General features: G+C 41.9%; 1 protein-coding gene across 12 annotated transcripts in view; it reads right to left on the bottom strand.

Moving 5' to 3' along the window:
- Positions 1-114: 114 nt before the first annotated feature.
- The window catches only part of LOC121685735, a 44714-nt gene continuing 27566 nt past the window's right edge, over positions 115-17262 (bottom strand). For 5 of the 12 annotated variants that reach the window (XM_042066457.1, XM_042066461.1, XM_042066468.1 and 2 more), the window contains 7 exons: positions 13999-14630; positions 13377-13452; positions 12569-12675; positions 12303-12375; positions 6785-7413; positions 5197-5272; positions 115-1067 (listed from right to left, as the gene is read on the bottom strand). In XM_042066457.1, coding sequence (XP_041922391.1) covers positions 481-1067; positions 5197-5272; positions 6785-7413; positions 12303-12375; positions 12569-12675; positions 13377-13452; positions 13999-14630 — 2180 coding nt within the window. In that variant the 3' untranslated portion in view covers positions 115-480. The remainder of the gene's footprint in view (positions 1068-5196; positions 5273-6784; positions 7414-12302; positions 12376-12568; positions 12676-13376; positions 13453-13998; positions 14631-17262) is intronic. The other 7 variants (XM_042066462.1, XM_042066460.1, XM_042066459.1 and 4 more) reach the window with 7 other exon arrangements.

Raw genomic sequence — 17262 nt, 5'->3', positions numbered from 1 at the left:
TATATCATGGTGAAGTACACCGACTGGGCTGTGTGTGTGTGGGTGTGTGTGTGTCTGTGGTGAAGTACACGGACCGTGGGCAGAGTGTGTGTGTGTGTGTGTGTGTGTGTGTGTGTGTGTGTGTGTGTGTGTGTGTGTGTGTGTGTGTGTGTGTGTGTGTACTTGGTGAAGTACACCATCCGTGGTGTGAGCAGGTGAACTAGGGTAGAGTAGTGAGTGAAGGTGGGGTGGTGGGGTCGTATTTAAGGGCTGAAGTGTGTGTTTGTGTGTGTATGATATGTTTGGGGTGTGTGTGAGATGTGTGGTGTGTTTTGGGTTTGAGCAGTGTGTGTGTGTGATGTGTGTGTGTGAGGTGTGGTTTGAGGGGTGGTCATGGATGATGTATGGGGATGTGGGGGGCGGAGTTCAGTGAGGTGGCGATGTGTTCTCTGTAGAATTATTTGAATGTGACAGTCCATCGTGGGATTGATTAGCAGGTCTCTAGGCAGGTTTCTGTTCATGACCCTCCTGCTCCCACTCTTGCAGAAACTGCCGGAAGTTCAGCTTCAACCTCTCAGTGCCTTGGTCTGACAGGAAGTTGCCATCAGGGCCGTAGAGTTCACGCCCAATGTTCTCATGGGAGAGAACCCTTCCCCCCAGTTCAGTTACTATAGTGAGCGCACCGCGATTGATCACGTTATTGATTCTGCCCGCTGCCACAGGCCTCACGCCCGCTTTGGGCACGCTCACGGGCAGCATGTTGGACCAGACGATCAGGCACTGGGGGTAGTCGCTGTGCAGGCGGGTCAGGTCCTTTCTGATGGTGTTCAGCAGATGCGTCGGGTTAGTCACGTTGTTGTTCACTCCCAGGTGGACCAGCAGCAGATCTGGACGGCGCCACTTGCGTCTATTTTCGCTGGTCATCTCGACCACGAGTGCACTCCAGGTGGTGACCTGGAACACCTGTGTGCTATTGGAACTCGTCTTAACGCCGTGCGGCGGCTCGGTCGTCATCCATCGGGCCAGATCGGACAGAGCATCGCCACACATCCACACCGTTTTGGGTGGACATTTTACAGTAGCAGGCACTGAAAGATAGAGAAGAAAGACAATCAATTCAGACTAAAAAAAGAAGAAAAAAAAACAAAAAAACAATATGTACTATTATTATCATTATACGGCTTGTCAGAGTGCTGCAGATAATTTTACTGAATGGTCTATGCCCATGGTCATTACCCATTCTAAATGTGTTGGTAGTGTAACTGAATAGTAATTTTATTCTAAAACTGAAGTCATTATATTCTAAATGTGTTGGTAGTGTAACTGAATAGTAATTTTATTCTAAAACTGAATAGTCATTATATTCTAAATGTGTTGGTAGTGTAACTGAATAGTAATTTTATTCTAAAACTGAATAGTCATTATATTCTAAATGTGTTGGTAGTGTAACTGAATAGTCATTATATTCTAAATGTGTTGGTAGTGTAACTGAATGGTCATTATATTCTAAATGTGTTGGTAGTGTAACTGAATAGTAATTTTATTCTAAAACTGAATAGTCATTATATTCTAAATGTGTTGGTAGTGTAACTGAATAGTAATTTTATTCTAAAACTGAATAGTCATTATATTCTAAATGTGTTGGTAGTGTAACTGAATAGTAATTTTATTCTAAAACTGAATAGTCATTATATTCTAAATGTGTTGGTAGTGTAACTGAATGGTGTGGTAAGTAGTGTAACGCTCCTCACTCTACATGCTGTTGTTTTCCTTGTAGGTAAACAAGACACACTGTAACATTGTCAGTGTCAGAGCATTAGTCATCCAAGTATTTAAGAATAAAAGTAAGAGAATTTATCCAAAGAAGTAATTAGAATAGGCTAGGTTAAGTAAGTCATGCTCCATTTAGTTACTCATATAGGCCATCAATAGGCCCATCCATGGGCAGTGTTTGTAATAACCCTGTTTAAAAGAACGGCGTTAGGTAACAACATTATTTTTTCACTAAAGGGGTAATCTAACTAATTACTTTTCCCGTCGTTACAACGCCGTTAACGTTACTGGACGTTAAATGCGGTGCGTTACTATGCATTGATTGAATAAACTGTGTAATCCGAACGCACCCTGGCTCACAGCTAGTGAGGAGGTGGGTTAATAACGACGTAAGCGATTATGATTGGCTAAGGCAGAGTCATGTTTCATGATGGCCAATCAGAGCCAGTGTTTTTACACACTTGCCAGCACACGTGCCACACACACACACACACACACACACACAACAGCTAAAATAGAGATTCAACGAAACAGCAGAGGTCAGGAGCAATCCGAAAAGTTGGCATTTTCAATGTGGAGAATAAGCACAACTTCAAATTCATCAAGGCAAGAACGTGCATGTAATGTGTACATTATATCCAGGAGCGAAGACTTTGTCGACATCCGAGACATCTCACACACACATCTAAGGGCCCGTCCACACAGAGACGCTTTTTAGGTTAAACGCAGAGGTTTTGCTTCGTCTTGGCCGAGCGTCCAAACGAATCCTGTAAACGCACTGCCCAAAACCGCACTTTTCTGAAACCTGGTCCCAGAGTGGAGAAATCTGAAACCGTAGCCCGTTTGAATTCGTTTAGACAGCGAAACCGCCCATCCTGCTTGCGTATCGATGATGTCATCGCCACACCTCAGCTGCCCTGGACTTGCACTTATAGTATTGCCTAACAATACTAGTTTTCATACATGACATTACCTACGATTACACTCCGTAAGATAAATATCACAACTGGTGCTGCGCAGCGCCGATAGCTTATGACTTGGTGGACTGAACACTGTTTTTCCCCGGTGTTTTTTAATGCATTCTAGCTACTGTCAGTGACGCGAGAGAACTTAAGTTATTAGGAAAGTGCGGTGTAAGTTTAGGCTACATTATTTTTGTGCGTAGTGCCAGTGTCATTCATTTATTTTACATGTCTTACAACATATATACATGCATTCACAGTCGAGTGAAATCAGATATAAGCATACCAAAGACGCTTAGAACTCACGTTAAGCTGGTAGCACACTGAATGCAAATGCGCGATTTGATTTGATGCAGGCAAACGTATTGACTGTTACTAACGAAGGTTTTATAGCAATATTATAAATGTGGCGACAGAATACCCTAGAACTTGGGTAAGCCTTGCGTTTAGTAGCCTAATTGCGGTGATAGCCAAAACTAATGTGAATCACGGACTATCCTACAACCAAAGAAAGTAAAGGTGATTAGTAGGCCTACCTGCGTTAGCCAAATAAAGGACGGGACTGCACCCTTCACAAACCGTAAAATAAAGTTTATTAGTTTTCCAGTTGACTACAGTTGACAGTTCACCATCAGTCCACACAAACAATTCTGGTTTCCTTGCACTAGCCATTTTGTCATAGCCTATTCTGTCTGTTTGTAAAGCACACAAACTTTGGTCAATTTCTGTAAAGAAACAGTGCCACCTATAGGCCTGGGGTATGAAGTAACGTGTTGAGTCCTGTTGAGATGGATCCGTTTGGACGCAAATATTCTTGATAAGGTTTCAGGGAAGACGGAGGAAAAAAAGATCGGTTTCGTACGTGTGGACTAGCCCTAAAGCTAGTGACCAAAAACACAGATACCTCCACCACAAATGATAGCTCGCCATCCACTAGCAAAGAAGGACTCGGAGCAAAGTCCTCCAAGCAGCAAAAGCGAGATCTTTTTGCCTCACAACAAAAACCTATGACACAGGCTGAAGTCAACCGTAGGTCTGTCGATGTGCAATATCTTGAATTTCCTCTTGGGGATCAATAAAGTATTTATATATCTATATCTATCTAATAAATATCGAAAGTTGTAGCCTGCAAACACCTCTCGCAGTTTAACCGTAAACAGCAATCAGAGTAGTTTTATTCCATAAATATATTGTTTTTATACACGTTAGTTGCACGAGCTACCAAGAGCTTCCATTTACTGCACCATGTAGGCTACTGTAGTGCGGTTCTGTCAACATAAACATTGTTTCCCACAGAATTGAATTCCATTTGTGGTGGTTGGTTTGCAGAATTTACTCGAATGCAACAGTTTACAACAAATTAACAAATTAGCACAGCGTGGGTATGATGCTAACCAGATTTAAGCATGGAAAATCATTGTGTGGTGGTCAATGTTGATATTGTGGTGGGCCGCCACAAATAAATGTATGCAAATAAATGTTTGAATTTCCCCTGGGGATCAATAAAGTATCTATCTATCTATCTATCTATAAGTCAATGTATGGGAAACACTGATAAAGAAACTACGGGTAGCCTACAATTTTCGCACATCTTGGTGGAAAAGTCTAGCACAGGTTAAAGAAAACCCATTCATTTTTGGAGCTGATCCTACTCAAAAGGAACTTCAAAGTATTTCCCATATAGTAGGCATAGCCTAACTTTTAGCTCACAATGACAGTGAAAGTGAAACTTGGAAAGTGGAAGTCTCTCCACCGAGTGTTACATTAGATGCACAATCAATCGCGAGTTGATGCAGGTAAAAAGTATCGTAGGTTAGTAACGAAGGTAGCCTAATTTTGCAAAATGTGATGACGGCACACAAACTTGGGCAAAAATGTTTAGTATATATACTTGTGGTAACCTAGCCTACAGTTAATGTGAATCGCGGACTATAACCAAAGGAAAGGAGCACCAAATAAAGGCTGTGGTTGTTGGCACAAAACGTCATTTCTGTCAACTATGACGATGTCCATGTTCAGTAGCCTATATTTTTAATTTAGTCAAGCAGTGTCATGTGGTTTAATGCATGCGGTAACATGACGTGAGACAGACAGAAGATGAGCCTGTCTTTAGTAGCCTATCCCTGAATCCTGTCCCTCTCAAATCATTTTAAAATGGTGTGATTAGCAACCAGAATAAAAAAAAAAAATTCCCAAAGAGACACCCCCGGACCCCTGTGTTGTTGTGATTAGGCTATAGGTCCAAATCTAAATGTTTGGGTTCAGTTTATGAAGTGTTGCTACAGCATAATACTGTGTGTTTGTTATTTATGGAAGGAATCGGGGGGGATTTTCTTTTTTTTTTTTTGGGGGGGGGGGGGGGGGTCGGTCCATGAGAAATTTGCCAGCGTGGCATTGCCAGGGCCTAATTTTGTTCCCAGTCCGACCCTGTGTGTGTGTGTGTGTGTGTGTAAACTGCACTCAGAGTGTGTGTGTGTGGTACCTGTGATGGGCTCACTGCTCCCATGTGTCAGGTTCACCTCCACAGAACTCTCATTGCTCTCTCTGACCTGCTGCTGCTGGAGGTCAAGAACACACAAGATCAGTCAAAACTATTGCAGACTGCAGACATCTTTTCACAAGTTGAGCTGTTATTATTAACCCCAAAACGCCAAAATAAAAATGATATCTCTGACTTGAGACAGACTGTTAGGTAATCTGAGAAATTCTACACACCGAAATAACACCTGCATCCTCCAACCAACAGCACTCGAGCAACTCTCAAATGACTAGTGTGTGTGTGTACTCAAGCAACGCTAAAATGACTACCTGTGTGTGTGTGTGTGTACTCGAGCAACTCTAAAATGACTATCTTTTTGGCAAATCTGTTTGCTCCACACTCACATTAAAGAGGAGAAAATACACCTTGACATCATATATTTTTTTTTATTTGCTCATGGTAGCAGAACTCATGACACCGGAGGCAATGAAAAAGTCATTAGTTAGTTTACCTTCTTTGTACTACAGGAGGGATGAGGGTTTTAGTTTACCTTCTTTGTACTACAGGAGGGATGAGGGTTTTAGTTTACCTTCTTTGTACTATAGGAGGGATGAGGGTTTTAGTTTACCTTCTTTGTACTACAGGAGGGATGAGGGTTTTAGTTTACCTTCTTTGTACTACAGGAGGGATGAGGGTTTTAGTTTACCTTCTTTGTACTATAGGAGGGATGTGGGTTTTAGTTTACCTTCTTTGTACTACAGGAGGGATGAGGGTTTTAGTTTACCTTCTTTGTACTATAGGAGGGATGAGGGTTTTAGTTTACCTTATTTGTACTATAGGAGGGATGTGGGTTTTAGTTATAGGAGGGATGTGTTTGTACTATAGGAGGGATGTGGGTTTTAGTTATAGGAGGGATGTGTTTGTACTATAGGAGGGATGTGGGTTTTAGTTTACCTTCTTTGTACTATAGGAGGGATGTGGGTTTTAGTTTACCTTCTTTGTACTATAGGAGGGATGTGTTTGTACTATAGGAGGGATGTGGGTTTTAGTTTACCTTCTTTGTACTATAGGAGGGATGTGGGTTTTAGTTTACCTTCTTTGTGCTATAGGAGGGATGTGTTTGTGCTATAGGAGGGATGTGTTTGTGCTATAGGAGGGATGTGGGTTTTAGTTTACCTTCTTTGTGCTATAGGAGGGATGTGTTTGTGCTATAGGAGGGATGTGGGTTTTAGTTTACCTTCTTTGTACTATAGGAGGGATGTGGGTTTTAGTTTACCTTCTTTGGAGGGATGTGGGTTTTAGTTTACCTTCTTTGTACTATAGGAGGGATGTGGGTTTTAGTTTACCTTCTTTGTGCTATAGGAGGGATGTGTTTGTACTATAGGAGGGATGTGGGTTTTAGTTTACCTTCTTTGTGCTATAGGAGGGATGTGGGTTTTAGTTTACCTTCTTTGTGCTATAGGAGGGATGTGTTTGTACTATAGGAGGGATGTGGGTTTTAGTTTACCTTCTTTGTGCTATAGGAGGAGGGATGTGGGTTTTAGTTTACCTTCTTTGTGCTATAGGAGGAGGGATGTGGGTTTTAGTTTACCTTCTTTGTACTATAGGAGGGATGTGGGTTTTTTGATGCAGGTGTGGCCTCCATCGCCCACTCATTCACAAAATCTTGGATGTTGGTTTTGAACACGTTTACTCCGTTGCATGTGAGGCTACTGCCCTTCCGCCGATAGTGATCGCTCCCGATGTTCTTATGCATGACAAAGGCCCCGCCCAGTTTAGCAACAATGGCATGGGCTCGGTCGTTGATCACACCGTGATGTGTGTTCAGCATCTCCACGGGCTTGGCGCCTTGCTTCTTGGAGTATCTCGGCAGGATGTCAGACCACACGATCAGGCACTGGGGGAAGGTGTTGCAAATGGAGATCAGGTCCCTCCTGATGATGCTCAGCATGTCCTCGAAGTCTCGTGTGTGTATGAAGTCGTCCTTCATGTGGATGATGAGCACATCTGGAGGGGGCCAGTTCTGCTTAAGAGTGCTTAGCTGAGGGAGCAGCATCTTCCATTTCTGGACCTGCTCTCCACTCCAATAGAACCGCACCCTGGGGCTATTCGGACCCAGTTTACTGCTATACGTAGGCAACGGAGTCTTTTTAGAGACTGTAGCCACAAGACTGTCACCACAAATCCAGACGGTTTTAACAAGTTTACTGGTAGCACCGCCTGAAAGGTAAAACAACACAGTACAGATAGTTGTAAGCAGACTGTTGACACAATGTATATTGCTCAAATTGATGACAAACTAGATGGTTGTTGTGCTTTTTTCCGATGACCGAGATAAAGTAACCCCTGTATGAGAACAACAGGGGAAGCTGTGGGACAGTCAGGGACCCGAGTTCAAATCCGACCTGCAACCAGTCAGGGCCGCGAGTTCAAATCCGACCTGCGACCAGTTAGGGAGCCGAGTTCAAATCCGACCTGCGACCAGTCAGGGAGCCGAGTTCAAATCCGACCTGCGACCATTTCCCACAGCTCTTAACAACTGTTCTCAAGCGTTTTGGTCAAACCACCCAATATTGCACACACACACACACACACACGCATATCTCTCAAACAGTTAGTCCGTTCGTTTTCAAACCGTTAGTCCGGTGTTTTGCTACCGTCATGAGCTGTTGTTTGGATAAGAAAAGCGAAAAATATTGCTAAATATATCAGTAAAAGGAGCACACGTTGGCTTTCTCCGCTCTACTGTAGCCACTCCCCCTCTCACACAGCACAGCGCAGGACCAGAGACAGAGAGGGTTGGCGGAGTTTTGGCAGGACTGAATCACTGGTTAAGACGCAAGATGTTTGCATGATTATCATGTCTGACCTCAACAATAAAGACTCCCTGTATGCAGTTTGCTTGCACACAATGATTCCGCAGATTTTGCAACAACACGCCAAACACTGATATGTAGTGGCTATTCAAATTACATATAAAGTATGTGCAATAAACTGACACTTCGAATAGCCCTGGCTATTTTGGACTCGAGACTCTGAATAAAGAAACGACAATCCCGACTGCAAGGTCCCAAATTGAAACATGCAATAGGCTGGTCCCGAATTCAACGACGTTTCAAAAGACGTGCCACCCAACTAGATAACCAGTGGCAGATAGAGTGACATCACTTATGCTACCAAAGACTGTTTTTGAGTCACATCGTTGCAAATCTCATGTGATGGTGCATCTTTTTACAAAATGGTTTGTCTTCTATATTGTTAAGCTATTAGGCTAAGCTTTAGGCTTATGCAATTTCGATCAGCTGACAACGAGTGGCAGACAAACGAGTGTGATGTCACTTAGGCCTAGGCTAGCCTACCAGAGTCACATTGTTGCAAATTTCAAACGATGATGCATCATTCCACAAAATGGTTTATCTTCAGTATCAGGAAGTTATTCAATAAGCTTAACAATAATATAGAGTTCACTTAAAACAGCTGTTAGGCTTATGTCATTCTGATCTGTAGAAATGTAACATGCAGCCATGCTAAATTCTGCTTACTGCAAATAAATAATTATAGCTTAATATATTTTAATATAATATTCAGTATTCATTATTGAATGCTTAGTTGGAGTGATGTTTTCTGTACCATGCTATTTTTAAAGCAGACATACCTGCGGGCATGTAATTGGGCTACGGGTTTTCTACAGGAATGGCATGCTTGAACGGGCACTGCACTAGTCGTTAAAACCAACAACTAGTTGTTAAAAACAAGCCTTTCTTGAAGCACACCCCTGATGAAAGACTATTGTTTCCTGTAGCTAATGTCACTTCCTATCAGAGGGACCCTAAGGCTCAATCCCATTTCTCATTCTTCTCCTTCCCCTTCTCCCTCGAAACAGAGAGGCATAGGGGTGAGAATATTCTCCGTGGATATGAGACACCACTAGCCTATAGGGGACAGCTGGGACGATTGAAACACTTTTTAATTAAACATTGTAAAGAGATCATACCACACTGAAAGTTAATATTTTATAAGTATAAGTATATATACTATTTTGATGAATAGTATATATACTTATATGAGGGAAATTGTGTCTGCATTTCACCCAATCCGTGAATTAGTGAAACACACAGTAAACACACAGTGAGGTGAAGCACACACTTATCCCGGCGCAGTGAGATGCCTTCAACAGCGGCGCTCGGGGAGCAGTGAGGGGTTAGGTCCTTGCTCAAGGGCACTTCAGCCGTGCCAACTGGTCGGGGTTCGAACCGGCAACCCTCCGGTAACAAGTCCGAAGCGCTAACCAGTAGCCCACAGCTGCCCTATTTTGTCAGTAGCAATAACCTATATCTGTCTTTTGTCAAATACAGTTGCATGTTCAGCTCTGAACAAAACCGTTCAGGAATTATTTCAGCAAAAAATTATTTTCATGTTCGGGACGAATAAAACAGGCATGGGGGACGAAAGAACCATTTTAGCTTGGGCTATGCAAACTTCCCACAATTTCAATATTTTACAACAAATGCTTGACTGGTTGAATGGTCATACCTACTGAATGGTCATACCTACTACCTGTAGTAGATGCGAAGATTGCTATAGAGTGAGCTTGATGAACCATAAATATAAAGTTGTCTTATGCAAAGTTAATTCATGTTTTGAAATGGAATTTGTTGTATGATGTATATGTAACCTGCGTTGTGTTGAACCTGCGCGATTCAGCCCTGCACACGCCCGGAATCGAATCCACGGACAGCAGCAGCTCGGATCGGGAGGCGAGCGCACTAACAATTGAGCCAATAGCCCAGGCTACTGGCTCGCATGCCAGCAACACTCTTGAGGCGTCGGGGAGTGAGGTTTATCAACGTTCCACAAGCACAGATAAGCTAGCTGGCATCTGTTACATATAATCATATCGGCAATGATGCAGGTGACTGTAAGGACCAGGTGCAGAACACAATGTTCATGCAACCACACGAGGATAGGCTGTTTGCAAAGCCTACACTAGACAAACCACAAAAGAACACCGGGTGCTCAGCGATGTCTGAGGGGAACAGTACCCAGAAAAGTAATTGTAAATGTTGCAGACATGAGTATCCTGTTTGGGGGGTCGTAGCACGGTAAATCACTCGACTGTCAGAAAACCTGCTCGAACCAGAATTGGGTGAAATGATCAACGTACCAGTCAGACCACAGAGTATAAAAACAGAGAGAAAAGTTTGCAGAGTTTTGAGAATTGGGGACTTTGAGAGTTTAAAAGGTGCCATGTGTAAGAATTGAGGTAAAAATATCCAAAAGATGAGCTACATGCATCAAAAGAATGAGAAGAAATAAGGGCGATGTCATTAAAAAAATAACAAGGTATAGTGCTGCAGAGATATCAACCTGAATTAGCATGCTAAATTACTAGCCACAGCCCGACAGGTGTCATAATACCAGTTTCGGCCATGGGAGGCAGTATGCGGACAACATAAACATAGCCAAACTGCAATACACGTGTCTCGGTTGTTACTCTAGGCTAAACCAGCTCACTTTCTGGAGGTATACTGCCCCCATCTTTTATGGAATGTGGAGTATGAATTGATTTTTAGCGGACATTACACATGGCACCTTTAAAGCGGAGCATTGAGACAACGCAGGGCCGCTTCTTAATTTCCAAGGGAAGAACTAAGAAATACTTTTATTTTTAATTCTTATTTTATTTGGGGTACAGTATTTTAATATTTTTGATTGTTGTACTTTTTAGCATGACTTTTTAGTCTTGTATAGTAAACGTCTTCTAGTAAGAGAAAAAAAAGCTATTTTATATACTTCAAAGTTATATCACTGGCAAAAACTCTTTGACCATTCCTTGCGCTTGGGTGTCTCTCACATTTTATTCACACAAGGTTTGGTTCACAAATCTCATTTGAATTTTGTTTCCAAAGTCTCTTGGCAGCATGTTTCAGTCCAAATTTATTTATCACTTAACATTACATTAGGACAGTATTGTCATTAAACACTTTTACAATATAGGCCTAGCCTACAGTTATGACCTAGCAAATGTCGGCTGGGTAGGCTAGGTAAAATAGGCAGGTAGAAAAATTAGCCTACATCACGTGATTCAACAGACGCGACTGGCAGCTGCGAGAGGTAAATAGATATTTTTGCGTGTTAGCACAAGCAGTAGCCTGTAGGCCTACTGTAAATTCACATGCTAAAACAATAAGCGATGTAGCCTATAATGGCAAGTGTGTTTGCCACTTACATTTCTGACACTTCATAGAAATGTCCCGCCATAATCACCGATTGTAAACTAGGGGGCTAGGGCTCACAGGTGGGACTGGAAAGTTAGCCCATAGCTATCATGATGCTTTATATTTCTAGATCTTCTGACTAAGTTTACCCGGTAGCCTACTTATCTGAACTAACGACATGATCACTATCACTAGATATAAAGAAAATGTTGACTTTCACTCGGTGCTGTTCAGTAGGCTAAACAAAAAAAAAAGTGTTGTATAAGGAATGCATTGAACTGAATAGGCGCATTATGTAGCCTCATAACGAGACTTCTCAAATTCAGAAAATTGCATTAAACTAAAATCGGAAGACGTTGTTATCTTTGTTAGACCATAGGGTAGTTGTGATATAAATGCTGTAACGAAATTCTAAGTGTAAATATAAAAACTTATGTTGAAAGTGTTACGTCATCGCCGAATTGCGTTAAAAAACCTGTGAATACCAAAAATGACAAAAACTGGCATTTAACACCATTTGGAGACATTTTAAAAATGATATACATATCTTGAGTGCTTTATGTACCCATTAATCGACAGTAGTGGTTAACCTGCAACACGGGCTTTAACGCTGAAGTCAGAGTCAAGTCTCAAGTCGAAGTCAAGTCTTACCAAGGCCAAGTCCAAATCCAAGTGTTTATTGTTTTCGAGTCCTAAACAAGTCAGTGTCGTATTATGCAACTGCATATATATGTGTATCATACTTTACATATCGAAAAGTTTTAAAAAACGTATTATCAATATAACGTGTGTGTAAACTGCAATCAGAGTGTGTGTAAACTGCACTCAGAGTGTGTGTGTGTGTGTGTGTGTGTGTGTGTGTGTAAACTGCACTCAGAGTGTGTGTGGTACCTGTGATGGGCTCACTGCTCCCATGTGTCTGGTTCACCTCCACAGAACTCTCATTGCTCTCTTTGACCCGCTGCTGTTGGAGGTCAAGAACACATCAGTCAAGATCAGTCAGATCAGTCAAAACTATTGCACTTACCTCCTAGATTAGAAAAGTTGACACATAGAGAAGCCAATAGTCTTGTTTTAAAGGAGCCCTATGGTATTATTTACTGTTTATTATTTAATTTATTGGGTCTAATAGAATTGATTTAGGTCGTCAACTTTACCTTGGTCGTGGAACATGAGACGGATTCTGATGTGGGTTTAACCTTCCACCCCCTCTCAAAAACGTGACGCTGCGCTTTAGGTGTAACGTTAGATGAACTTGTGCCTGCTGAAGTTGGTATGGGCAGGAAATAGTTATATTTTGATATGATACAAATAATTTTACCCATGCCACAAGTCATTACAAGTCAAAGGGGCAAAGTCCGAGTCAATTGTATGGAAGCCCTAGTCGAGCTGCAAGTCATATCCAGTTTTGTCAAGTCGAGTCTGAAGTCATCAAAATCGTGACTCGAGTCGAACTCAAGTCCAAGTTATGTGACTCAAGTCCACACCTCTGCTTCCTGTACCTAATGTCACTTTGCTTTGCACTTTTGCACAATCTACACAAAGACAACATCTGCATGCGATGGCACTGATAACACTATGTTCGCAAATGTACGTTCATCTGGCCCAGAGTGTGTGTGTAAACTGCATTCAGAGTGTGTGTGTGTAAACTGCACTCAGAGTATGTATAAGCAGCATTTAGAGTGTATGTAAGCTGCACTCAGAGAGTGTGTGTGTGTGTGTGTGTGTGTGTGTAAAATGCATTCAGTGCATGTGTGTAAACTGCACTCAGAGTGTGTATAAACAGCATTCAGAGTGTGTGTGTAATCTGCACTTAGTATGTGTGTGTAAACCGCACTCAGAGTGTGTGTGTAAACCGCACTCAGAGTGTGTGTGTAAACTGTACTCAAGAGTGTGTGTGTGTGTGTGTAAACTGCACTCAGAGTGTGTGTGTAAACTGTACTCAAGAGTGTGTGAGTGTGGTACCTGTGATGGGCTCACTGCTCCCATGTGTCAGGTTCACCTCCACAGGACTCTCATTGCTCTCTCTGACCTGCTGCTGCTGGAAAACAAAGATCAGTCAAAACAACTGCAGACTTACCTCCTAGATTAGAAACACCTAGAGAAGCCAATAGTCTTGTTTTAAGCCTGAGAAACTCAATGGATCAAAAGATTACCCAACTCTCAAATGTGGAGAGTTGTGCATCCAAAACAGTACAAAACAATCAGGTTTACAAGGCCCTCTCCGGCAGTAGGTGAGGATCACATTGACCAGTGGCAACCAGCAGATTATGTTTGCAGCGGAACAGTTAGAGCAGCAGTGTTACAGTATGATAGCATCAAACAATTTGAGCGTCAAACTTGGTGTAACGCAAGGCTCATCACTTGTCAATTTTGATAACAGAACATAAACCGCTTGTGTAACTTAGGAACGAGATCTTATAATGGTGTGAGCGTCATGTTACACTTAACGCTGCTGCTTCATTATTTCCAATGTGATTCGCGACTTAAAGTTTCACATATAATTTTTGTTGCCTTGAATAAGTCAAGGAATAGGATATGGTTTCTCTTCTGAGAACTGAGACAAGGAAAAGGTTGTCAACGTCACCTTGGTCGTGGAACATGAGACGGGTTCTGAAGTGGGGTTAACCGTCCACTCCCACTCAAAGATGAAGTCGTTGATGTTGTTTTTGAATATTTTCACACCACCGCATTCGAGACGTTGACCATTCCGATGACAGAGATTAGGATTATAATGTTTAGGCCCAATGTTGTCATGGCTTATAGCTGCTCCCCCTAGTTCAGCCATCATGGCACGCACTCTGCGGTTAATCACGTCATAAAATCCGTCCACTGCATTGTCAACATTTCCCACGTTGCCTTTTTTCTTGGGGGGTTCTTGCAGGAAGTCAGACCACACAATCAGGCACTGGGGGAAGATGTCGCGTATGGCGGTCAGACTCCTCTTGATGGTGATCAACAGTTCCTCTGTGCTTTTTGGGTTCATTTCCCTTATTTGCAGGTGGATGATGAGCATATCTGGATTGGGCAATGACAATTTGACCTGTTTCAGCTTGGGTACAAGCTTGTACCAGCTTGGTATGTATCCCTTCCAATATGTGTTAACTCTAGTGCCATTTTTGCTCAGCTGGGCTATTGGATCTCCCGTGCGAGAGGCCAAAGCTACAAGACCATCACCACAAATCCAGACTCTCTTAACACTGTCGCTGGTCACCATGCCTGAAAAATAAAAATATACATGGTAAATACACATAAACACACACACACACACGCACACACACACACACACACACACACAGACATCCTTAACAGTTATTATCCTTCATTGGGCTGACATCAGAAGCCATGGATGAACAGTGAGGTCTGACATCACTTTCAGATCAGGTGAGTCTCAGGCCTATAGCTCATCCAGGGCTAACCTAAAGAGGGGTATCAAAAAGGCCAACCACAACCACAAGCTAAGGATTGAGGATCACATCAAGAACAACTCTGACCCCTACACATATGGCAAGACATCCAGGCCATCACAGACTACAAACCTACGAACACAAACCCCCTACCGTCGACGCCTCCTTGCCTGATGAGCTGAACAACTTCTATGTCCGGTCCGCTTTGACAGGGACAACAAGGAGGTGGCCATCAAAGCTGTCTCTGCAGAGCATCAGCCCTACACATTCTCCCCCACTGATGTGTGTATGGCACTGAGGAGGACTAATGCACGTTAGGCTGCTGGTCCTGATGGCATTCCCAGATGCGTCCTCAGAGCCTGTGCTGTGCAGTTGAGGTGGGGTTTGGACTGACATATTGGACTGAAAACCTGTCACTAGCCCAAGCAGCTGTCCACGTGCATGCTTTAAAACCACCTCCAACATGCCGGTGCCAAAACACTCCACTGCAACGAACCTTAATGACTTCCCTCCAGTCGCATTCAACCCCATAATCACAAAGTACTTCGAGAGGCTGGTCCTGGCCCACCTCAAGACCTGCTTATTACCCTCACTGGACCCCTTCCAAGTCGCCTACCACCAGAACAGGAGTATGGAGGATGCCATCTCAACTTAACTCTGCCCTCCTCCACAAAAGCAACACAAATGTGAGAATGCTTCAGTTGAGCATTCAACACCATCCTCCCCTCCAAACTCAGTAAAGTGGGTATCAATACCTTCCTCTGTAACTGGATTCTGGACTTCCTAACCAACAGATTGCAGTCTGTCGGTTAGATACAAACACACCTCCTCAACCCTGACCCTGAACACTGGCGTACCACAGGGCTGTGTGCTGAGCCCCCTCCTTTACTCCCTCTTCACCTGTGACTGAACACCTGTACATGGCTCTAACACCATTGTCAAATTTTCAGACGACACAACAGTGATTGGTCTTATCAGCAACAATGATGAGACGGTCTACAGGGAGGAGGTCCAGCACCTAACAATGTGGTACACTGACAACAACCTGCTTGCTTGAGATACACAAGACACATTACAATACCTGCACAACACAGGTACTTTCATTGTTAATGTAATCAATGCATTCAAACTAATTCTATTTACTTTATGAATATTGTCCATCAGGCATACTATTATCGTTTCTCCTATTCTACAAGTGTCTCTCTTCATAATGATACTCTTTTCATGATATTTCTTTCTTCATGTTGTTCCTCTTTTTCTATTGATCTGAGGGCCATATCCAGGTCATAAGTCTTCTATCTTTTTTTATTTTATTTTATTTAGCACTTGTATAAAGGCAGAATCAGAGAAGAAACAAAGAAAATAAATCAGTGCAGGAAGAGGCAGTAAGCCCAGACAGGCTTATATGATGCCTCCACCTAAAAAAGTAACATAACAACAAGATCCACAAAAAGTATCTAAACAATATAAATTAAAAGGAATTTAAAATAAAAAAAAAATAAAAAGAAAGAAAAAGTATGAACAAACAGTGTAAGCAATTCGAAGAAACTACAATGACAGAAGTCTTCAGGAGAACCAGCTTTAGACCAGCAATTAAATTAGCCTTTAGGCATCTTTTAAAATGATAAGTAGTAAAAAATGTCAAGGCCAGATGTGAATTTTTTTTCCATATTTTAGCACCCCTATAACGTATGGAAAATTGAGCTTGACATGTTTTAAGTTGAGGAGGGTGAAAATCATTAGCTTGCCTCGTTCCATATGAGTGAACCTATGAATTAGTTTTAAAATAGCACTTAAAGTGCTCAGGAATCTTTCCATTACAATTATATATTTCATAAATAAAAACACAGGTTTGAAGTACATTAATATCATTCACAGCAAGGATTTTCAATTCTTTAAATAACGGAATAGATGCAGCACACCATTCAGAACAGGTTGCAATTCTAACAAAACGCTTTTGAAGGACCAGTAATTTGTGAATAGTGGAAGTAAAAGTACTTGCCCACACTAAATTACAATATGAAAGGTATGGATAAATTAAACTATAATAAAGAGTGAGGAGGCAATTTCTAGAGACAAGATGACTAACCCTCCTAATTATCCCAATTGATTTATTTACTTTTTTGCTAACACAGTCTACTTGATCCTTCCATTTTAAGGTTTCATTAACAATAACTCCCAAGAATCTGGTTGATGAAACTTGCGGTATCTCTGTAGACTCAATTTTATTTTTACATACGTCATTAGGGTATAATTTTTTACCTCCAAAAATGATGAAATTAGATTTTTTAAGATTTAAAGATAGTTTATTTAATTTGAACCAAGTGGCATATGCAGATAAGCCAGCATTTGCCTCTTTCATTAAAACACTGAAATTTGAATGTGAAAGAATCAAGGTAGTGTCATCTGCAAACATAATAGGAGAAAGAAGGTTAGAAACATTG

This window comes from Alosa sapidissima, chromosome 16, assembly GCF_018492685.1.
Source record: "Alosa sapidissima isolate fAloSap1 chromosome 16, fAloSap1.pri, whole genome shotgun sequence".
In the NCBI taxonomy this organism is placed as follows: domain Eukaryota; kingdom Metazoa; phylum Chordata; class Actinopteri; order Clupeiformes; family Clupeidae; genus Alosa; species Alosa sapidissima.
Note: the sequence above shows the minus strand (reverse complement) of the source record. Positions and strands in the feature narration are given on the sequence as shown.